General features: G+C 38.0%; 1 protein-coding gene across 1 annotated transcript in view; it reads right to left on the reverse strand.

The window, feature by feature from the left end:
* Window positions 1-25209, reverse strand: part of LOC119775732 (glutamate receptor ionotropic, NMDA 2B) — a 217217-nt gene that overhangs the window by 155439 nt on the left and 36569 nt on the right. The window contains exon 4 of the mRNA XM_038273807.1: window positions 4788-5423. Coding sequence (XP_038129735.1) covers window positions 4788-5423 — 636 coding nt within the window. The remainder of the gene's footprint in view (window positions 1-4787; window positions 5424-25209) is intronic.

Raw genomic sequence — 25209 nt, forward strand, 5'->3', positions numbered from 1 at the left:
AAGAATTGGCTGAGATTAAGAATATTCCAATACAATAGATACAAAATACAAAAGACACATCCAGTACAGTTTTTGGAAAAGAATAAACAATTTTCTGAACTTTTCTAAACCTTTCTCTTTACCCTTTAGATCTGTTTCTGTTGTAGGGGTCTGAATTCCAGCCTTTGTAACACAATAACAACCTTTGTTTGTCCAACTGTACATTTCAACTAAATATCTCCTCTGAATTCTGACTCATCCCTCAGGGAGCAGAGAGCAACATTTTGCAGCACCCAGGGAGCATTTTGGAGCTAAGGGTCTTGATCAGGGACCCACAGGGGCAGTGTTTGTTTTGAACTGGTGATCCTGCAGCCTCTACAGGACAAAAACGCCTTGCTCTCTAACCACTAGGCCACCAGGCCTCAAATCATATAGATTCAATGCATTCAGTGCTGTTATAGTGCTCTTTCCATAATAGGATTAAAAACAGTAAAATTAAAGTAATTAAGAGATTATCTTGGATTATTTATCATGATCAATCTTAGAAGCCATGGATTGACACTTATAACTGTGTTCAAGTGTCTGCAGAATGGGTTTACAGTGAGCAGTGTCACTATAGTAGAAAGATGTTCAGTGACCAATGCGTTATTTCTTCTAAACTAAAACTTAAAATCAGTAAATGGTGAAAAAAAAATTATGTGACAGCTTTAATATCTTTAATTTGTAAGAAATATTTTTGATTTAAATCTGTGAAAAAAGCTTTGATGAAGGTGTTTCTTTCTATCTCAATCAAGATTCTGTAAGAAGAAGTTTAATATCAATGCAAACTCTGTGAAACACTGCGTTATTCAGCATGTAATGCAGGGTCTAGAAGATGAGTTTGCAACCAAGCAAGTACATACTTCCATCATGACTAGGCCTAAACTGATAAGGGTTTATTGAAGAATAAAGAATTGCTTTAACTTTTCAAGTATTTCTAAAACATGTAATTATTTTAAACAATTTTGTCTTCTATGGAATAGTCCAATGCAGCTACAGTATAGGCTGCACAAAGTGAAGAAACATCAAAATAGTTTTGGAGTGATAGCAAAACACTGATAAAGATATGATTCTAAGAGTTTAGTGAGACTAAATAACAATTCATAGTCTTGAAGTGACAGGAAAGCACAGTCTCTTGAGGCATATGTTTTTTTGCCTTCCAGTCTGAATTGGTCAATCATCTCTCGAGCACCTTTACAAGCACGATTTGATCAAACCAAACTCCAATTCGACCAAGACCCACCTTTCCTCTCTGTGCTGCTTTTCCTTAAAAGCACAATTTTTTCCACCCAATCTCATTCTCTCCTCACAATCTCAATTACTCTACTCTCCCACATGTCTTGCTCCCCCACCCCCCACCCCCCACTTCTCTCTGATCCTCCTCTATCGTATTTTTGCCACTCCATTGTCTCAGTCCATTAGGCAGACACAAATCCGTTTGGAGACGGAGCCTTAGCCTAACCTCGTCCTCACTCTCCAGGGCCCCGGCGCAGCCAGAAGAAAGCTCTCAGGGGAGGAAAACTCTGCCTTGTGGCCGGCGAAATCCATTTAAACCTTTGCCATGGAATACTGCTTGGTGTGCGTAGAGTATATCTGCTTTATAGAGAATTTTGTATCTGCACATACATACAAGCCCGCTGAGAGGTCTGTAAATCACTTGGCTTTCCAACTCCTTTTATATCCCTTCATGCCTGGAACCTTTAATGTAACAATATTAATTCAAAACCTCATTACAGAAGGCCATTGAACAAAAGGGCAAAACACAGCACAGATACAGTAGAGTAATTTGGAAAAGTCTTGGTATCAATCATTTACCAGGTGAATACCAAATACGAATTTCAACAGCTTCCACTATTAACCCAAACGAACAAGAGAACGCAGAAGGACTCTGCTGATGGGCAACTTTAATGATTTCTGAGGTCAAAGGTGGTCTAAAAAAGCGTTTGGTATGCTTACTGCTGCAATCTTTAATTCCTTGGTTTTGGTTGGTTTTTAGGCTAAATCTTAAAATTGGGCTGTGTTTGGTTGTTCTGATTTTGTCCCACTTAAGTCAAATAACAGACCTTGAGAAGACATGGAAAATTGACAAATAGACATTTGAAACGTCTTTTCATTATGAGTCATTTTTTTTCTGATTACCTATACCTAGTTACTAGAGGAGCACCCTCAACCTGCCCGTCCTCTGAAGCTAATTGGTTTCACCCGATCAGGAAAATAATGTTTAATTTTATCTTTATATCCATGCAAAAGTATGATTTTTAATTGCGTTTATATATTTACTTATTCCAATATTTAGTTTTATGAATCAGACACACAGCTCTCTTCTCTGCTTAAGACCCTCCAAGGCTCACTAAAAGTCCTCCTCACTCCTATCATTATTATTATTTTTCTCTTAAGTCCTGAGGTGCCTTGTGAATAGCTTTTATCGTACAAAGGTAAAATTCTAAGAACAATCTTAGAATATATGAAATTGGAAGATTTTTCCTCAAACGACACTACTTGCTTTTAGACCTAGAACTCTTTGTGAAAACAGGCTCAGTTCCTGCTGTGTTGATAAAAAAAAAAAAAAAAAAATCACCTCAGTAAATGGATGTACAAAGCAACTCTTTGGCAGCCTATAAAGTTAGGCTTTGGACAAAATGATTTGGCAGTTCCAAAAAAGTAAAAAGCAAAAGACAGGATTGGAGAATGATGGTTTTTCCCAGACTTTTTATCCCCTACCTACCTACCTACCCCTAAATGTTTATCTGTTTATCCATCCAACATTCATTGATTTCTAAAAAAAAAAAAATCAAGAACTCTAACACTGCAAAATTACAGAACTTTGACTTAAAACATAATTAGGAGCTTTTTTTAAATAGGTTTAAAAACCACTAGATGAGACATATGAACTTAGCATGTATGGATAGGATGTGGTACGAATAATACTGGGCTTAAGGGAGAGACCTACCACCAGACGGCCAAATGTGTGCACTCTACAGCAGTCCTTTTGTATGGAAGAATGCATTTTTAAATGGGAGTGGACTGTTCCCTGCCATATCTTCCCTCCGAGCAGTAAATAGAAGCAACAGAAAGTAAAGCTTCGGTGGTGGCCGCTGGTCTTGCAATGTCACTATAGCTCATGTCTCTCCAACTACAGCAACCAGATGATACCAGAGGGTCGCCAGACAAATGTAGAGATGACAACATGGAGACATGGATAGGCTGGATGAGCCAGATTCAGTGTGGAAGGACCCGCATCAATCTGTCACACCCAAAGCCGACTGTGGGCCCACAGGATGCTATTGTTGGGATTTGACTGCCTGGTTCAAGCACTGACATTTAAACATGTTTCTTAAGTTCTGAAGATAAACAGCAAAGCAAATTCAGTTCAGTTCAGGCAATAAAGTGTACTCCCTCTATAAAGGGAATGTGTAAAAAGCAAGAACATAACAGCTGCCAGCAGCTGAGGAAACTTTCATTAGTGAATGAGGTTTCACTTTCTCTGCATGGACAGATAAGGAGGGTTTTTTTCTTAACTGGTAATTTTTCAGTTCAGTGACAATTCGGCACAAACTGAATGAGCTGATTTTGCCTAAATCCAAATCTCAATGGGTCTCCGATAAAGCAGCAGCAGATTGCTTTATCCCATTAGGCAAGGCCTAGTAAATAAGCTGAGATCTAGCGCTCTGTCCTGGTGCAATCTCCAGCTGATCCTGTCGCTGGCATCAGCTCTGTTGGCAGTTTGTCTTTCAAGTCAGGGCCCCAAGCTAAGCCTGCCTGTCTGTCTTTATGTCCATGAAGCTAATACAAACCAGTATGGTTGTAAAAAAAAAAGAAGAGACTTTGCAACCACTATAATCACTTTGCTGATGGTTTTTATATGGATATGGTTTGCATTTTCACACCAAAGAAAAGTACAAACTAAACTCTTTTTCTGCCTGCAATATGCAGTCATAAAGTCTAAATTGTGCAAAAGACATGCTGTAGTTCATATTGGTAAAGTTTATTCAAATTAAGATTCACAAAAATTGTGGGGACAAATTTTTAATCACCATAAGTTGAGAAAATCACCACTAGGACAGAAGAAGTGTATTCACCCCCACAGAATATTTCCTACTGGTTGTATTTTGTCACACTAAAACGTAAAATCAATAAAATGTATATTTCAGGCGATATAATTAATTGATTTAAAAAAAATAATTAAAGTGTGACTGACTTCATTTTTTTGAAAGCTAACAGCACTTTTTACAACTACACCACACTATTACTTGATTGTTGCAAGACCCTTACAACCCAGAAATTACTTAAAGACAACAGAAAATGATTCAAAGATGATGCCGTTAACATATAAAAATCTATATTTTTTTGAGTCACAATCATCTGGGAACAGCGGCGAAGCTTCCTTGAGTTTGACGGCGTATTGAAAACTCTTATGATTCAACAAAATAACATCTTAAGACATTATATCTAAAGAGTCAGACCTTACTTAACTCAATTAAGTTTAGGTCTCTATTTGTACAGAGAGAGCAAAAACAGAAGTAACATTTTAAAAGTACCACTATATTTACAGATTTTAAAGAACAGTAGTACAATGGGTCTTGCCAGGGTAACAGCTAGGCAAACAAAAACAGTTGTCTGTAAAAGTAAAATCTTTATGTTTTTTTTATTATTATTTCTGACCAAAACAATTACTTCTAAGCGCTGAACTCTATATAAACATGCAGATATTCAAACTCCTTACAATTTTTCAGCAAAGAGAATCATGTGGTTGGGTGGGAAAGTCTTACCTTGGCAGCCATGATCATCGAAGAGCCTCCACGTACTCCAAGAATGGGAATGTGGGTTTGGGCTGAAATGAAGTCCAGGATCTGAGCGATGGCTTCCTGGTCTGTGTCATCTCCAAACACGACACCCTGTAGCCAATGCTCCGTCATCAGGTCACAGATGCTTTTAATGATGCTTTTAGGGTCAGTTTCGTTCATGGTCAGTAACTCCACATTAGGAGCTATGTGGAGAAAGTCCTCCTTCTCTCTGGCCCCTGCCAGTGCCATCTCACTGGAGTTGCCCACCAGCACGACAGCAATGCTTAGACCACTTAGGATATTAGGCAGGGCCATGTGGTGTGGCGGCGGCTGTGGGATTGGCATGTAATGACTGCCACCGCCTCCTCCGCCCTTTTCTCTCCGTGAGTGACAGGGTGGAGGTAGGTGGAGAAGACAGAGCAGCAGAAAAAGAAGGGGCAGACATAAAGAAGTGCCCGTTGTGCGGTGAACCGATGGAGGTGGGGGTGGATGAAGAGTCCGAACTCCTTGGTGCCCCTGAGCAACCACTCGAGGGGAGTAGTGAGCCCCAGCATTTTGACAAGGTGGGGAAGAGCTGCAGTGTCCACGGACAGGCATAATGTAGGCGTGGGAGAGAAATACCTGGAAAGAAAAGGAAAGAACAAGAGAGGAAATAAAGGAAAGAGAAGGAATTAGGAGTTAGTATACTGTCTTAAATGACTTTTATACAAAGAAAACTGGCCTGCTAAATGCATCATATATGTCAGGTCATACCTGTGTGTTTAAAGAACTATGGAAATAAGTAGCAGATGAAGATGAAAAGACTTTCTTTTAACTAATGCTAATCAATAGTATCGGCAGATTGTTGAGAATGAAAGTTCCTATTAGAGATCAGAGTTAAATTGATAGAGATAAGATGCAAATTTCTTGATTAGGTGCAAGAAGAGAAGGATGCAAGCGAGGAAGAAATGGATTGAGCACCAAAGAGAAAGGGGTGTGTGGAAAAACTTAGGCAAATGGCAGAAAGGGCATATGGAGGGAAAGACGACAAAACGCCTACTCAGACCGACTGACAAAATGTCTGAAGCGATATGAGTGACGCACAAACCCGAGACGCAGATAAACTGATGCTGAAACCAATTAAGTGATTGACAGAGGCTCTTGACAATTCTCATGCTTTGATGTAAAACCCGTCATTCCTCCGTCAGTCCCTGTTGGCCTAGTTTAACACTCTTCCGCTATCCATCCCACCCTCTTTTCTTAAACCCCATTCGTTCAACCTGACGGTATCTTTCGCTCACTAACTGACTCCCTCTTTACCAGTGCTTTAATAGAAGTTTTTTTAAATAATGGTGGTATAGATGGGTGGAAGGTTGAGGTGAGATAATGAAAGCTGTGCAGTCCTTAAAAAAGCCAAAGCAAGGACTCTATTTGTATTCCCAACAAACATACTTACTTATTCTTAGTGCTGTGATTTTTATTTTTAATGGACAGAATCTTAGCATAGACACAGAGAGGGGATGTCTAGCTCAATAACCTGAGGTTACGTGAAGCTAAACGTAAATCCCTGAGATTAAGTTAGACTAGTCCCTCTATTTTGTGGTCAGTTTCTTTAAGGAAAGCATCTTGGTGTCTTCTTTATGAATCGTTTTTGAGGCCAATGAACCAACTGAGTACAGAGAGCAAATTCTGTAAATACATCCCTGGTCTTTAAAACAAGACTACATCTGAGGGACATTTACTTGCCTAGGATTCCTTGGCATTACTTGAAATGTGCTGAAAAGGCCTGCTTAGAGAAGGCTTTGTAAGCTTTTCCTATAAGACCTGCTACTCCAGTGACTACTTTATAAACCTTATACATTGTTAAAGACAATATACAATATAAAGGGATGGATGGATGGATGTAAAATCTAGAAAAACTGCCAGGAACACTAAAGGAGACAAAAAAGTGCACATTAAGTAGAAAGTCTCTCAGAAGAATGTTTTGTTGCTGTATGTTTACATCTAATTGAGTGGGAGGGCGTCTGTCCCTGTGAATCTATCAGCATACAGATAGTGGGTGTAGTTGGAATAGATGTTTGCCTCACTTTCGTGGGCAGATGATACCAGGGAAGATGTGGATGCAGTCTCTCATAAACTCGGACGACGCATTGTGGATCTGGCTTGCAAATAAATGCAGCTAACGAGGCAGATGGAAGTTACAATGGCGAACAAAAACACTCAGACAATATCCACCCTGTGAAGCTGACAGCTGATAAGACAGGGAATGACAAAGAGGGAGGAAAAAGCAAGAAGAAGATTGAGGGAGGGATAAAGGGATGCTCGTGGAGATGACAGAACAACTTCTTTGGGGAGAACTAATTGCTGGAGGTTCGTCAGCTCTAATTACAGGTCCCTGTGTTAATATTCAATTGCACACCACTCTGCAAGAAGGATGGAGAGGTGGGAGGGTAAGGAGGAGGGAGAAATAATAGGCGGCACAAGGACATGGAGCGGGGAAAGGAAAGAGGAAATGTAAACTGTAACACAGGAGCGAAAAAAGAAGAAACATTCATTGAGAAGAACTGAGACAGTAAGGAGAGTTTTAGAGTGAGACATAGAGAGAAAGATTTGGCCTCTATGAATTGGACTTTACTGGCAGCACTCTGTTTCCATGGCAACAATTTAAAAAAGGCCTACATATAAAGACAGAGTTGATGGACACTGAGATATACACATACACACCAGCATGCACCAGGATTTTGTAATAAGCGCTGATCATGTAAATGCGGCAATATAGTCTAGAGTGCTCCCTCTCTGCTGTGAATCTCTGACGTGTATGGACTTAAACCAAAGTTTGTGCCACACACGCAAAGAATTTGCAAGTGTTTTACAAACAAGCAGTCAAGGAAATGCTCGTTTTCATGCATCCACTAAGAGGAATGTTACTGTATTGGTCTGCCTTACAATGCTTCGCTCAAGCACTGAGCACCTTGCAGCCACACAAACAGGCTCACTAGATGCAGCCATTATAAAAGTCCCACAGTGACTGGAAGATTGTCTTGTAAAGGAACGCAAAGGGCTTGTATTCACCTGTAAATTGTCAAGTTCACTCTAAATGACCCAATTTCCCCATCAGCCAACCCCTCAATTTAACAACCATTTGCTCCATTACCTACAAAGTGAGCACAGGCGTCATATAACCTACAAACACAAACACACTTTCTACCAGCTCAAGACAACCCAGGTGCCTGTGCTGTCATGATCCTTAAGAGTGGCTTGATTGCTGATTCTATTCACCTTCCTAGCTCCAACCAGTTTCTCATTACCACTCTTCTGTTTCACCTGCTCCAGTCTCTATTTAACCTACCTTTTTCCAGTCATCAGACCTAGATTATTCAAGTTAGAGTTTTCAAGTTGATATTTTTGCTTCTGATTGCCTGACCCATTCTGCCTGTGGACCTCTGAGCCTGCCTGTTTCCATTCTGATCTGTTTGCCTGACCTGCCTTTAGACTCCTTCTGGATTCTGCCTGTTTACCGAACCTGGAACTGCTTCCTGACACCGACCTGGATTTCACTTCGGTATCTCTTAGGATCTCTCATTTCTGGCTTGGACTCCTGTGAACCTCTTGGACACGACTTTTGCTTTACCCTCTCGATTATCCTTCATCCTTCATGTGGGACTCTCCGGACATTGTCTGTCTGTCTGTCTGTCTGTCTGTCTGTCTGTCTGTCTGTCTGTCTGTCTGTCTGTCTGTCTGTCTGTCTGTCTGTCTGTCTGTCTGTATGTATGTATGTATGTCTGTCTAACAATAATTTCAGTGTGTTGTACTACACATCTTTAGGACGTGTAGGATAATAGATGGCAACCAGTTTAACAATTTTAACAATTTACCTTTTTAACAAAGGGTAATTTTTGTACTTTTGGTGTTGCTGAATTCATTGCACATAGCAACAGTTCTCCATCAAAAAGCAAATTTTCTATTACTGGGATCATTAGACACATATTGTTCTACACAAGGTTGCTAACACATAGTGGAAAAGAAAGGGAAATTATATATATTTTTTTTTTCTACGAGTTTGGTGTGATAATAGAAGTGGAATATCAAACATGTCCTTGGAAAAGGGCTAGCCAGCACCTGATAGCAGTTAGCATAAGCTAGTTTAACTGTGTTCAATATTAACACTTCAATCAAATAACATTTTATCAGCTTTATGAAGAAAGAAGAAAGGCTTTGAAAACTTTAGGTTCTACTAACACTACCAAAACTTACTTACTTAATTACTCTCACATTTTTCCCCACACCATAATTTTGTTTTGGTTTTTTTGCCTTTTTGCTGGTATTATTTTTGATATCTCAATATGTTACCCTCTTGTTTACCTCCAGTCTGTAATGCTTGTTTGTTTAATACTATCATATTTATCTCTCCCTTCATGAACTGTCAATCTTTGCAGCGTAGCTAAGTGCTCACAAAAGTTCAAAAGACAATCTTGTAACATTAAAGTATTGGTAGAAATTAGTTAGATCCGTCCATATTTATCCCAGAAAGGGCTAGCAAAATAACCCAAATGGGCTGCTTTTACCCTGTAAACTTGTAGACTGTATGTATGTCCTATTTACTTGAGAAAAGGGAAGACTAATTAGAGGCAGACCATCTATCTGGGGCTACACCAGTCCTACTTAAATTACTAATCTTTTTTTTTTTTTTTTTTCAAATTTCCCTGTGTGCATATCCCATTGGGGACTTGTTACAGCAGGTTCTAAATAGAAGATGTGATACCTAACAGGAAGAAACCTTATTTATTTGTGAAAATATTAAGTGCATTCCTTAAACCAGCATAGAAACAACCCCAATCCAGTCACAAACACAAAGATGATAATTATCTTTCAAGAACTTAGGAGGGTCAGAAAACACGATGAGCTGAAATTATTGGTCTTTTTTCATGCAAACATACTGAGAACAAAAGGTAGCCTTTACAGATGTTTCAGCCAAGAGACTGATGCCATCAGCAAACACAAAGGGTCCTTTCAGAACAGGCAAAAATAGTGTTTCATCAGAAACCAATTGAAAATAAGGGGCAATCTAAAAAGCAATATATTTTTTATGAAAGGAGAATTTTGAAGGTACTGTGAAATGATGTAAAGCTGAACAGAGCACCTCTCCCTCTCACAGGAGCTACTGTAGCTGCCAGAGGCGGTTTTAGTCATACTGGAGCCCAAGGTGAAATATAGATTTGGAGCCCTCCACTTCCCTTCTTTGTTACTTTTTAACACCCTTTTGCCTGAGACCTGCTTATTGTTTCTTATTGCTTCAAGTAAAGCATGTGTGCAAGTTAATTCAAGGTTGCAATCTCACAATATCTGTAAGAGCAAAAGGCACTTCAGGTACTTCAAATGTGGCTGTGCAGGTTGAAGTCAATAATAATATATTACAAACTTATTTAAAGATATCAAAAATAACTTCTGTTAGGAATCCAGTTTGTGTGGGTTGTGCTTTTGTTTGTCTTCCCTCCACCACCAGGCAGCGCCTGGTTCTCGTTGGCCTCCTTACACACCTGCGGATGGTTACCTCATTACCGGAGGACTCTTAAACTGCTGACTGCCACTACCTCGACGCCAGAGTGTTTGCCAGTTTTGCATACTCTAGCCAAGCTTCTAGCCGAGTTTTACTGAGTCAAACTGAGTTTTTGCCAACCTGAGTTTAACCTTGTTGTTTTGTCTTTGCCTCTCAGCAGGAAGTCATCCCGCAAACTGGATATTTTGGACCTTCCCCCTCCTGGAAGGATTCTCTGAGCACCAAACTGAGCTGAGGATTCGAGCTTGTGGTTTGGATCAACTTTTCCCTTAAGGATTATTTGGGCGTCTCTCTGAGCAGGGGATTCATCTTCACAAGTACCATTCAAGTACCGCAGGAAAATTAAGTGGCAGTCAGCTCCTCCATTCCTCAAGGAAAAACCACAATCTGTGTAAACCCCGTCCGCCCTCCAACGAACAAGTCATTTACTGGAACAACCCACACCGACTGGATTCAACAAGAGACACCTTTTTTCTGGAAACGTGAGTCCCCAGCCTTAATTCCCTTCTTCAAATCTAAGATTTCCCTGGTCTCTCTGTTTGGTCTTTTGCATGTGGACGCAAGACGCAAAATCGCGTCTGCGGCTTCCTTTTTGCTGCTTGTACCAGTTAGTTCTAACACGCGGCTAAAGCAGCTTTGCTGCTCTGGTTGCGCGGTCGAAAAGTGGGTCTGACGCACATTGGGCGGAGCTACTCTGTTCTTTCTTTGCCTTGCAGCTATATTTGCGGCGCGCATCAGATGCTTGAACGCTCCCGACGCGCTGCTTCAGCTGCTCAGACGTGCTGCGCCTGCTGCTCAAAACGCGCTGCGGGACCTTTTGCTGCGCCTTGACGCGCGTCAACCATTGACTTTGCATGTAAACTCGCTGCTTCTGCTTCGCCTGCTGCGTCCGGTGTGAACGTAGCATTAGATAAAATCATGACAACTCTTAGTATTTGACTTTGAATTTGTTTAGCTGTGATTATGCTTGTTCTTCCAGACGACAACTTTTGGATATGAGTGTTTACACTCCATCAAACATAACATTCTCCCTTGTCAGAAATGAAGTTACGGATATCAATTTTAATGTCAACAATAGGGGCACCAGGTAATTCCCAACTTTACGTAAAGATTTACTCTGCCTCTGTGGCCACATGAGTTATCCAGCAGAAATACCTCCAGCCAAAGAAGCAACTAGAGAAATGTTTGTTGCCAAATTTGTAAATCAACAGAATAAAAACATATTATAAATATTAAATAACAGTGGGCTTCCAGGTGAATAGAGAGCTTTTTGAAGGACTAATATCAAACATATATCAGGTTCTGAAAACCAGAGAAGCCTAAGACGCTGTTACATTAACATGTTTTTTATCAAGCCGCTATTTGGTTTTAAAATAGCTTCTCTGCTCTGAGAAATGGAGGCACTTCTGTTTATGGATAACATTGTCAAGAACTGCACACCATAGCTGTCTAAAGGTGTAAATAGAAAACCAAGTTTTCTTGATCAAAAAAATATACATCCACCTATTGGCAACACAGGAAGAAAAAAAAGCTACTTACAGATATTGTATAGGAAAAGTAGACTAGACTAAAAACATAACCACTATAGACTAACTGAAATGACAAAACATAATGTTTGCAACATAAAGTTGCAGAGTCAACAGCCAGGCCAGTAAATGAATGCTTGTGAGCATTAAGTATTTTGTCGAAGAAAATGCGTTGCTTTGATTATGGTTTGTAATTCTACATGTTCTCCGTTTAAAAAAATGGCTGCTGAGGTCCACATGCCTTTAATAATTGGCTGCAGCAGCGAGATCTGACTCAATTGAAAAGATTCAATATCAGTAATATCAACTTCCGCTCTAACCTCCACATTTGTAGCATTAACTTGAATATGCGTTGTGTTTTAAATTATATAACTTGTAGACAGTCCAATATAGCATTGGCAATTGTGTCCTGGTAATAATGTTTTCAAAGCTACATTAATAAAGTGCTGTTAAAGTCTCCCAGTGAAATAATTAACAGATCATGCGTAGAAAAGTGACTCTCACCTTCCTTTTATTGCTGCATATTTTTAACAAACTAATTTGAAAAGGGGAGCGCTGGCCCATATCAATGTTCAAGATGCTCATCTGAGCTGGTCAGAAGCAAAAATTTGTGCCAGAAATGTTTAAATATCTACACTTGTAATGTGGTCTTTTATAACTATGGTGATTTGAAAGTAGACTGTTAGATCTTCAGACCACTGGAGCTCCCTAATTTCAAAGGACAAAACCTTATCAAAATGTTTGAATTATTAAATCGGATAGGAACTGTACTTTCCTTTATCAACTCTTTGTTTATGAGTAAATATTTTGTCATTGATGCTTTATTTCAGTCTTTTGGATGGAAAGTTGATCTCAGCTACCCTGTTCTCCTTTTTCCTCTCTTCGATTTTGGAATTTATTGAATCTTTTGTGAACGACAAGCTCAAAGACAATTTAAATACTTTGCCAAACATATTCATATTCTGTAAAGCATTCAGAGAACATGGAATGCAAAATTCTGGAAGTAAGTAAGCACCATAAAAAAGGAAGGTGAAAGATGCAGAAAAAAAATCCAAGAGCATTACAATTTGCAGCCATGAAAGAAATGTCGGTATGTGTCAAAGGACCATGAGTTTAATTGTGTCTGAGCATTTTGTCCCTGCTGGGGGCGGTTGCTGCTGCCACTCTGCTGTTTCCATGGAGTGAGAGAGCTTGCTCTGAAGCAGTGTTCAGGTAAGTGGTACTTGTCGAGGTAATATCTCACGAACGCCTAATCAGTGTTACTCATGTTTCCTGACAGCAGTTTTAATATGATGCTGATGACAGTATGAATTCATGTTATAATTTGATTGCAGGAAAGAATATTACTGATTCTGCAGGATAAAATGTATTACATTTCATTGTGTATTCCTGGATCTGCTGCCTTCATCTGACCTCCTTGGAGTACTGACCAGATGTCAGGTGGTATAAGCCAACTAGATTAAAAGATGCAAATGCACAATAAGCAAAGAAGTAGTATGAAATATTTCACGCACAATATGGCTCATATTACTGTAGTGGAAATGAGGGTGTAAGCACTGTACAAAAACAGCTCCTTAGCTGCCTTTTCTACTGCTCTTCTTTCTTTCCTGTTTGCATGAGAGCACCTGAAAATTGTCTTTCCAGTAAATCAAAAACAGTTTTCTAGTTTAAGGGTGAGCAAACAGGACTTAGTTTGAGCCTTTTTTTAATAGATGGGGCAGAAAGCTACTCATTTTTAATTATAATATATTCTGCTGTCACAGTGATGAACCTACACTGGTCAGGAAGCTTTACTGCTGTGAAAGGTTTGCGCCCTTGTGGTGCTATGTAAATGTGTGTTTATGGTTGATGAATTGGGCCTGAAAGGTTGAGAACCGTGCCAAGGTCGGCATGATACCACTAATACCTTTTCAAAGACAAAAAATATGTTTTCTTTTATTTCACCAAGCAAACAGACATGTTAAGCTTAAAAACATATATGTTTGCTCTTAAAGGCAAAAATGTTCACTCAGAAAAGCTATTTTTATGTAAATTCAAAAATTTTGGGGGAAAAAATGAAAAAAAAAATACTTAGAATTTCCTATTTTAACCTGTGCTAATTGTCCCATTCCCCAGCCTGAGAAAAAGTTTTTTGGCCTTCCTTTGCATGAACCTTTCACAAACATCATCACAGGAAGACTGCTTACAATAGTGGGATTAAGGTGGATGATTTCCCTACCCCATCAACCCTGAACACCTGAGCTTGCTTATCAACGTTTACTGTGGCTATTTAGAGCTTCAGAATCAGATTTTGACCTCTATACACTGTATTTGACAGCAGTATAACTGCTGATAAGCTGGAGTTACTGCATAGACACCTGCTCATCGGATTCTGGTACCCCATCCTTTTTGACTGGAAGTATGCAAAAGCAAAACTAAAGCCGTTTTGGGTGCAAATAACTTTTTCTTTGTTATCAAGAGCTCATGTTTTCCCCAACAGGATGTGGCCTGAGGCCAAATATGTCCAAAGTTTGGCCTGGGGGCCGTTTGCAGCCCCCAGACTGAATTAATGCAGCCCTATACTGCAGCTCCAGAGTGATGCATATATGGCCCTCCAGCACAGGTTGTTGATGCAGATGGAGAACATTTATTATTAATCAAGACAAAGATTGTTTTCACTTAACTTTGTCTAACTTTGCTAAATATACAATTTAACTTTTAAAGAAAAAGTGAACCATCTTGTTTTCATTATTGAGCTTAGACTAATTGTTTGTTCTTTTGAGCTCAACAGATTTTGCAAACTGAATGTTTTCTTTTAATAAGGCAAACATGCAAATTCTTTTTTAGGTTATGGATCTACAATGATTAATTTATCTCTACTTCATTTGATTACTAAATAAATTGCTTTAGTAGCAACAATAAGAAAGAGATTACCATATTTGGGTTTTAGGTTTAAACAGATAAATCTATTAATAGTTTAGCCTCTTATTTTATAGCGTTTACATCTACAGTGATAACTCATAATGCATGGAAATTATTACACCAGTAAAATTCTTACTGATAAAGACATGTTAGGCATCCTTGGAAAGCTTAGATTCTCCACAATTCAACCACCAAGTCAATTTTATGGACACAGCAAACACCAAAGCACAATTAACACAGATATAGCAGCATGTCAAAATGTAAACATGACAAAGCAGCCACAACAAGCAAGCATGTCTTTATTACTGCTGTTCAAAAAAGACCTATTATTTTCGAGAATAAAAAAACAACTTAAAGACATTCATGTATATATTCAGAAACTAGAAGGTGTTAGCTTTCAAATAAGGTATCACAAATATAATTCTGGCTTACAGTTCCTAAGTTATTTGCTTTTCCATTTGGGTATGCTAATACGCAAGAATTTCCCAAAATGAGGTGAATGTTAAGATGTAAATATTTATCAAAATATGAATTAGCATACTGGTACATGTCTAGGTAATTGTTGAGCATGTAATGATAATGTTTCCTTTTTGTCTTTTTTGTTTTTTTTTCCCCCTTCAGTAGTTTTACTCAATTATCTTGACCCAAGTTAAAATGGTTTGACAGCTCTGCTCTTATGCATTGAGCTTTAACAGCCATGTTGAAAAAAATCACCTGACTATTAGAAGTGTGGAAAAATATTTTGCAGCAAGATTTTGCAAAGCTGAATCACATTCAAATTTCTTGTTATCATATTTACATCTGTGGTGAAAAGTGAGTCATAAGCATAATCTCTGATGGCCATAACCTAAGCTTGACACCCCTGTCTATATTTGAGGTAAGAAATTAGACCATTTTTTTAGTCGATCCCATGTTGAGCTAAATAAGACTTTAGACTTTAGAAAGATTTTATTTTTTCATTTTGTTTACACAAGTGTAAAACAAAAAGAAATCTCATTTGGAAACAGCTCACTGGACAATTTCATCTTTTAAAAGAAAATAACTTTGTAAACAGAGAAATGTAACAATGACTAGTAAACTCCATGAGAACAGGCTAACCATATTAGCCCCTAAAGACACTTAGGTGAGCATCCACCCTGTAGCTTCCAATTTCTGCTCAATTAAAGGACTTGATCATCTGAGATTCAACATCTAAAATACTTGAACTTATCAAACGGTAAAATGGCAAATAGCCCGTGCTTATATAGCACTTTTTTAAGTCAGGAGATTTAACAAAAGAAGAAATACTCGGGTGACTCTGCAGGCATCTCTGCTTCAAAGATGGATAAGGAGTTGAGTACAGGGAGCTGGTGAATCGCTTTGTGGCATGCTGTGGAAATAATCATCTGATCCTGAATGTCAACAAAACAAGGGAGATGACTGTAGATTTCAGAAGAAACTAGAAGAAGTTGAAACCTATAAACCCTGGTTTTCAGCTGGACAACAAACTGGACTGGAGACACAAATGTGAAGCTTTCTATGTATAAGAAAGGACAGAACAGACTGTGCTTTCCAAAGAAGCTTAGGTCCATTGGCGTTGCCAGCAAGATGTTACATATCTTCTAAAAGTCTGTTGTGGAGACTGTGATCTCTTCTTCCATCATCTGCTGGGGTTACAGTATCAGAGGAAATTATTTTAAAAAAAGCTCATAAATAAGACCGGCTATGTTCTAGGAACTCCTCTAGAACCTCTGGAGATTATTTCACAAAGGGGAATTGTTCATTAAGTGAAAAAGTGTCTTTAGTCAGAGGCTTCTTCAGATCCGGTGCAAAACAGACTGATACAGAAGATCCTTCCAGCCTATAGCTATCAACACCTACAACAACTGGATGGGAAAAAAAACTATGAGTTACTTCAACATTCAATATAATTAGAAAAGCAAAAAAAAAAAATCTATTATTTATTCTCAACATATATCTAAAATCTTTGTTCTTTTATATGAGTGTAATATTGTATAATCTTTCATACTATTACAACACTACTGACTGTATTTAGGACCTTATAGAGCAGGCTGTGTCTGTATTAAACATGTTTTAGAGTAATGAAGGATTTCAACCTTTAGGCAAGCCCCTTGACCAGGCCACAGCTCAGCTCAGTGTGCAGAATACAGAGGAGGGCAGAAATCAGCTGGATGCCAGACTGTGATTATCAAAAGAATATCGGTCCAAGTAGCGAGCCAATGAGGTGTTCAGATAAATATTCATATGAGACTGACTGTGCAGTCTGCTGTGGAGGTGGAAGGTGGTGTGCGTGTGTGATTATGTGTTTGGACATGTGTCTGTACATGGTGTTCTGATGCAGCCGCTCACTGCCCCCCATCCCCTCCCCACCAGTGCAGAGCCAGCCAAGGTTTGCAATCACATGTTCGCTGGATCTTCAGGGCTAATCTGCCAGCATAATGGTCACCATTTCCTGAAGAGGAGACATCGAGGCGCCCGTCATTCTCCACCTCCAAAATGTGCCCTTTCTCTTCCTTTCTTCACACTTTGTTGCCCTTTCTTTTGCTTTTGCATCATTTTGTGCCTGAACAATACTAACGCTCAGTTTTCCCACTTATCTCTCTCTTGTGCTCACACTCTCTCATCATCCTCTTCTCATTATGTGGTAAGTGTCAGGTTTGTCGATGGCGTTATTTGCAGGACAAAGGACACTGTTAATGTTTCATGCTTATTTTCTGGTTTGATATTTAGGAGAAAAATAAAACAGCTGAGGTTAGCGTTAGTCTTTCCACATCTCTCTAGAAAATTGAAAAATTTTGTTGCAACATTTTTCAAATTGGCAGTGCCAAACTAACTTTGTCTCTCCTTTTAATTTAAACAGCCACGTGTCAATGAGGGGCTGACATGTCAGCTACCGCAGCCGTAGAATAAGTACCAGGCCTTCAGTCAAACCCACACACTCCAGCCTACTTAGAAGTCTGACTGTTTTGACAACGTTACTTTATGATTTTATTAAAGAAAGTTTAGTTTAAAGGAATTTCAAAGTTCTGTCAAAATGTATGCAGTTATCTTACATGATAATTGATCTTGGTATCTTCATTTAATACAAATAGAAAATAGCTAACCTCTGAGACTGAAGAAGGCTTCTTAAATGGGCTAATAGATGAAAAAACAAAACATAAACCAGGGATTATGGCATAGGGCCTTAAAAAAACATTATTTAAAACATAAAGGTCAAATATTATTTCGTTCACAGAGAAGATGCGAGTTAAAGATGGAAAAAACAGAAACTAAAATGCTGAACATTTCTGAAATTCTCCTTTCAGAGCGATTTCCTGATATAAAACTAGTAAAGGGTGAAAATCTAAATAATCAGGTCAGTATTAACTGCTGTTGATATTGAAGTCTGTTTAAGTTCGAAAAAGTCGCAATGAGACTTTACAACAGCAGGTATATTAATAATCAATTAATATCTTTAAGCTTTTTAGTAGAACCTCTGTAACATTTTTTAATTTTTTTAATAGATTTTATAAATTACCCTACCGATCAAACATTTACACAAACAGCAAAGGCTTTAATTCTCACATTATCCCTCAAACAGAACGATCATTAGTGGAGCAGCAGCTGCTTCTGCAATAAAAACAACCAAAAATGACATTTTACAAATGCAAAAAAATAGCATTCACAGGAACCATGATCTGGGATGAATTTGTTAGATTTTTTTACAGCATAAAGAGACGACTAGAGTTCATTATAGTAGGTGAGATGACTATGTTGATGCTTTTAATCAGAATCAGAATCAAGTTTATTGCCAAGTAGGTTTGCACTTGCAAGGAATTTGACTTGGTTGTTGATAGGGCAGATAAATTAATCTGAAAACTAGTAAATTAGTCTTAATGAACATCGCTCCTCAAATTTAAGCACGTATTTATGGTGTCGTTTTGAAACCAGCAGGACTTGCAAAGTAAATAAGGTGAGTGCGCAATTGACTGATAGATGTTACCAAACAAATGTTCTTCAACTACATCATGCAATGGATAGTGCAGACTTCAACTGCTGCAGTCATTCCATATAATGTCATAGACCATCAAATTTTATTTTGAGATTGAAACAAGAAAGACTCCTTTATCTATCAGAAATCTATGACTTGAAAAAATGAAACTGTCATTCGAGTTTTCTGCTATCTTTAAACTATTACCTGCTTACAATCTTTTTACAAAAGCTACTTGCAGAATCCTTTAGAATCCTTTTAAGTCTGTGTGCTTAGTAAAAGTGTGAAAAGTTACTAATTCCTTTAAAAATGCTGTTCAAATCCTGAGCTTTATGCTTTTATATTCAGTGGAACTCAAGGACAAAATCCTCAGGCGACACTTTGTTCTGACCCAGAGAACAACTGCTGACAAGTGATGAAAAAAGACGTTACCTTGACAACCTCTTTGACCACACGGCACCCAGACATGGGGGCGCTTGATAAGTCGCACACACATATTTACTTTGGCTGCAGCTCAGTGGTGGGTGGCGAAAAATAAAAAGGGATGGGGGCATGCTTAAAACCGAAATCCTGGTTTGTACCTTAAAGTTCGAATGTTAGTTCTCAGTGTGATGACTAATTTCATTGTGTATTGATGTTGCTGGATGTAAAATTGGACCCATCCCAGTGACCACATGGTGATAACTGTCACCTAGAGAAGACTAAAAGTTAGCTATTTTTAATATCAGTGAGGCATTTAAGAATGAAGGGAAGGAATGAAGAAATGTAGGAACCTTATATAAGGTAAACATATTGTCTATAACAGGTAGATACAGTTTGCAAATCATTCAGGTTGGAAGGAATAGTGGGATTTCCAGCAGACAACAGGAAGGCTGAATGTGATCTGCTTTATTCTTTTGAATTTGCCATCTTTGTTTCACTCAAATTTGATTGATCCATTTCTGGATGAATTTCAAAAGAGATGAGTTGACATGTGCTGATATTGAAGTTTAGCATCTGCTCTGCATGCATAATGATGTGTGCTTATTTGCTTTTCTTTTTTTTTAAACATATACGATAATTATTCCAGAAAAAAAAAGCAGCAGGGATACATTCAGTTTGGAGACTAAAGCTCTATCATTACGCCTCTGCATGGGTTTTCTACCTTATTTATAAAGCCACAGTGTGTGTATGCACCTGTGTAACCCACTGGGCTCAACCCTTCCTACAGCTTCACATGTTTGTCAGTGCCTCTGCCCTGGGGCAGCTGCAGCCATGATTACAGAAAGACTCTCTGGTGAGCAGAGTTATTTCCCTCATAGGCATCACATCAAGTCCACTCAAAAAGCTCCTCTATGCTATGTTAAGCATGGTTATAATCATACTGATAAAAATAAAATACTTCTCCCCCCCCCCCCAGTTATAGTCTTTCATTCAGATTTTTAAAGTTATATGTTTCAATCTTTGTGAATGTCTGCATTTATTTGCCTTTCATTTTTGTTGCTGTTAGACTTAAATCTCCGCACTTCAGAACAACAAAGGATATTTCTTTTCTATTCTATTCTGGTCCACAGACAGTATTTAAGTGATAGACCCAGGTGCATAATGGATCGAGAATCAAATTCTATATTAAAATATCCATTCTTAAATGCATTAGGGTTCCCAAAAATTCCTGGAACCTCTTTAGGACCGAATATGACAAGCTGATGTTGACCCAAGCTCACTGGCAGACAGCCCAAGTATTTACTGATGGTAGTGAAACTGATCTGATGGATGCCATGTAACGCCAACCCTTAGTCAAACGATGCTGCCCTCTTCAATTACGGGACAGTTTGAAGTGGCTCCCCATAATGAATTGATAAAATTAGAGGTTATAAATTATCTCTGGCCTGCAGCCAAAGATCTGTTCAATGTAAAAAGAAAGAAAGGATAAAAACTTGTAAATATTCAACTGTTTTAAAAACTCAGTTTAAACAAGGCAGTTAACAGTTTGCTGGCGCCCCAGCTCTAATGCACATAAGTGCCCCAGTTGGTCAATTATTCTCTCTGAGGATAAGGTTTTATGAACTTACAATCCACTCCTTAATTCCACTCTGTGTAGGATTCTGTGCAATAAACAAGACAAAGCATTGCCTTCAAAGCTGATGTTAGACAAGTATTAATCACTCTAACTTTGTTCTTTCTTTAGGTAATCACAGCAAATGCTAGATGGTACTGAACTGTATGAACCAACACAAGGATGCCGGTTTGTTTCCAACAATTGAAAATGTATTAATTTAGTTCCTATAAATAAAGTGTAAATGACAGATAAAAATAAATCTGATTTTGTCCCATTTTGCATTCCAAACCGTAAGGGATTTCACTAAATAATCTGTTTTGTTTTAGTTGTAGGTTGTTTTTTGGGGAGGTTTTTTTGTCAAGTACAAAAAATTTAAAAAGTCAAGATAGTGTAAAAAGCAGAACACACCCAGAAAATTTGGGAATTACTGTCCAATTAGTCTTTTTTTTTTTTTTAAGTCAACTGTGATTCAACAGCAGTCAAGTTGAAGTTGGGGTAAAACGCTAAGCGCACTGCTTCACAGGAGCTCACTTATGACGCTGCAGTTTGAGTATAACTTTGATGTATTTGATATTAGATGTAATTTTCAATGATTAGTAGATTTCCGTTTGAGCGGCCTGAGAGAACTTAATAAATGCAATGACTGAATTGCAATTACATTAAAAACAAAACTAAAAAATGTAAAAAAAAAAACAAGCACAACCTACACTTTAACAACATTGCTGTAACTAGTAAATATTTTTTGCCCCATTAGTTTATGGTTTTTACCTTTAGAGAATTGATTTACTTGTGCACAATCAAACATTTTGCTGGATGTTCTTACTTCATACGTTTTACACCAAATCAAGCTTTTTGTTTGCAAGGCAAATTTTACAAGGCAATTTTTAGTTCCAGTCAAAGGAAAATAAGAATTAGCACTTTTACAATCCTCTCCCACTGTATGTAGACATTCCCGCCACAATTTACTATTTTTCATTGCCAAGAAGCAGATAAAACAAGTGAATACCAAACAGTAAATCTTGTGTCTGATTGCAAATGACAAAATATTATTATTGTGTTTGGTCAAATTGTTTGCATATAAATGTATTGATAATTGTAACTGTATGCTGTTCTGTATTTTCAAAGGCCTATTTTTTAAACAATTAATTACCTCTCCATTTTTTTGCTGCGTATGTCATACATTTAAAGCCATGCAATGTCTTTTGATTGCATACTCTTTGACATCGACAGCTGTAAAAGTTACGGGCGGATCTCTGATGAGATTCTAGTTGCTTTAGGGGGGGTTCGTCTTGCATCGCCGGCTTTTGAATTGAATTCAGTGAGATGGCCACTTTGATATTAAATATTGATCCCCATAGATTACCCATGATGTAGATATGCTGCCTGCAATCCCAGGAGCTGCTGCTGGTAGCGCTTAGGCTGCTAAGCTGTGTGATTCCCCCACAAGAAGGCCTCAAGATTCTCCCAAAGGAAACAGCTCACAGTGTTGTGGAGAATATCGCCCCAGACTCCCTTGGCTAATTTACTGGGCAGAGACAATCACAACGTGAGCCATTTTCTCATCATTCTGTGAAACCCAGCAGCTGTTGAATGGATACAATCGCCTGAAGCTGTTTGATGATGAAGTGGCTGGTTCTGCAGGTTACAGTCAGAAACGGGGATGATGCACGATCAAGTTGTTGGTTCTTACTGGGTCCATAAAGCCAGGGGCTATACCATAGTAAAGCAGTCACAGGTGGTGTTCATGTGTGCTTGACTTGGTTTGCTGTCCTTGTGGGCCTCTGTTTGATGCTAAAAGTCTTGCGTCTACCATCAGCTGTTTATTTCTATCAGGTATCATACAGACTGAAAAACACTGAGATACTTGAGACTGAAAAATGTGTTTTGAAAACAGCCTGAGAGATAAGAAACAGGTCTCTGGAATCTCACTCTGGGACATATTTTTCTATTTACACCTACTCTACTACACAGAAGGGATACCGTAGTTAATCCTGTCCATGAATTTTGCTTCACTGCCAAAATCCCTTCATTCTGTTCTTCTCCTCGTTTCTTACATTTCTGTCCATTTTATCTCTCACTGTCCATCGCTTCAGATGCTTTTATGTCTATAAATGTGGAGTCATGCAGCAGTTTGTTAAGAGGTAACGCTTGGGACAGAAAAGAGCCCAGTGCATTGAATTCTCTACTCCCCACCCCCCAGCCCGCCAATAACAGTCCTGTAATCACTTTAAATGTGATTTATTGTCATTTTTTCCCACAGATTAGACTCAAAATAATCTGTCCTCCTCCCTCCATCTCATTTCAAGCTGTTATTTTTGGCACCAGGATATTCTGCTTTTTTGGATTAGTAGGTGTGCAAGTGTTTTGTTTTTTTTTTCTCCCGCGCGCTCTCAGGCTAAGTATGTTTATGTGTGTCCTGGAAAGATACAAAAAAAAAAAAAACTACATTCTCTGTGACTCTTTTCCAGGAAATATTTCCAAGTTAAATTTTTGGGACAGATTTGTTCCAAAACAGACCAGACTGTGGCTCCAAGCCCAACACTATCTGCACAACATGGAAAGTTTCTTGCAGAAGTGTAGCTAAATTTTAGGCAACAAAGTAAGTCTAAGTCATTATCAGTCCAAATTGTACAAGTGTATGCTTTTCTAAAAACTGAGAAATGTTTTTTATTACACTATTAATCAGGTAAATTGCAGATATTTACAGCACAAACAGATTATCTTAATGTCAAAAAATTGTAAAAATGGTATTAGTCCACATGTACAAGCAATTAATATTTTAATATTATAATCAAAAAGATTTGTTTGAATATAAGCTGCAGACAGTGAAGTGAAGTCACGATGGAAGGACTTAAAAACAGATCTCCAGAGGCCGATAAACTGGATCCAACTCATGATCTCTCCCTATGCAATGTTGTCAGCATAAAACCATAAAAAAATGAATAGAAATTATGTATATTTATATGTGTCCATAAACAAGTTGCACTACATTTAATAACATGATACAGTTTATGATTAATACCTATATTAATCTTAAATATAAAAATTTGACATTTTATATTATGGCACTTGCGTTTTTTTAAAACACATAGGGCTATCCTATTTCAATCACTATAAAAAAATTTCAAGCAGCTGTATATCCCCGAACTCTTGAGAATTCCGAGGGATCCTGCCATCAATTTGGCTTAACCAGCAACCAGACCAGACTATCAGAGACTATCAACACATAATGGTTGAATCAGCAGCGACAGCAGCCTGACAGCATGGGGCGCTGTGTCTTTGACATGGATTTAAAAGTGGGCTATTTCCTCATCTGGATACATTGATGAAATCTTGAGGTATACTTTCTCAGTTAAGACCATTTTAAGTTGTAATTTGAGACAAACCAAAGCTATAAAAACAGCACCTGTCTTCATCCATTACTGCTGCCACTGAAACAAAACATGCAGGATGTCTTGATATCATGGACATGTTTGCTAAATATTGTCTCATTTCGATGCATCAAGTAACCTGCATTTGTGTTCCTTTATGAGTCAGATTTATCACTACACCTATATACAATAGTCAGAATTTGTTATAACACCTTCTCACTATGGTATTTCTGCTGAAGTTTCAATGCTGTATGAAGATTATTAGCTTTAAGTTAATAAGACGCAGGCATCAATATTCCAGTTACCCGATACAGTGTCTTTATTAAAGGGTGTTGAGTAATATTTTCTTTTAAAATGTCACACATAATGAGACAATTTAAATCTGCGAGGTAAATCAAGCATATATCCTAAAACAGAATCAAACCTTTTGTTACTCAGCCATTACTGCATTGATCTAATCATAACACTAATTCCATGCTACACTATGCAGAGGCTCTCTCTGCACAATTGAAGATTCATCTCACTTCAACATGTTGAATGTTTCGAAGATGCTCCGTTTGATATACTCTACGGTCTGTTATGTTTATTTAGGCAATAACCATTAGACAACTTAGGTGTCCTCCTAGGTCTTTAGAGCCGTAAGCATGAAACAAATATATATATATATATATATATATATATATATATATATATATATATATATATATATATATATATATATATATATATATTTATACTTCAAAGATGTGAAATGACTTGATGCCTCTCAAGGCAAGGCAAGTTTTTTTGTATAGCATAATTCAGTACATGGACAATTGAAATTGCTTTACATGAATTAGAAAATCAAATAGAAGAAAAAGAAAAGCAGAATAAAAAAAAAATATATAAAAAAAATATATATATATATAAAAAAAAAAACATTTGGACCACAACCTTAAAGGCGATAGTTTTATGAATAGCCCAATTCGTCTTCTGCAATATATCTAACACTCCTACCACCATATACACAGTTTCTTAATGCAGAAAAATACACTTAGCATAAAAGAATATACTTAAAAAAACAAT

The sequence above is a fragment of the Cyprinodon tularosa genome, unplaced genomic scaffold, assembly GCF_016077235.1.
Source record: "Cyprinodon tularosa strain WSP-4 unplaced genomic scaffold, ASM1607723v1 ctg89, whole genome shotgun sequence".
In the NCBI taxonomy this organism is placed as follows: domain Eukaryota; kingdom Metazoa; phylum Chordata; class Actinopteri; order Cyprinodontiformes; family Cyprinodontidae; genus Cyprinodon; species Cyprinodon tularosa.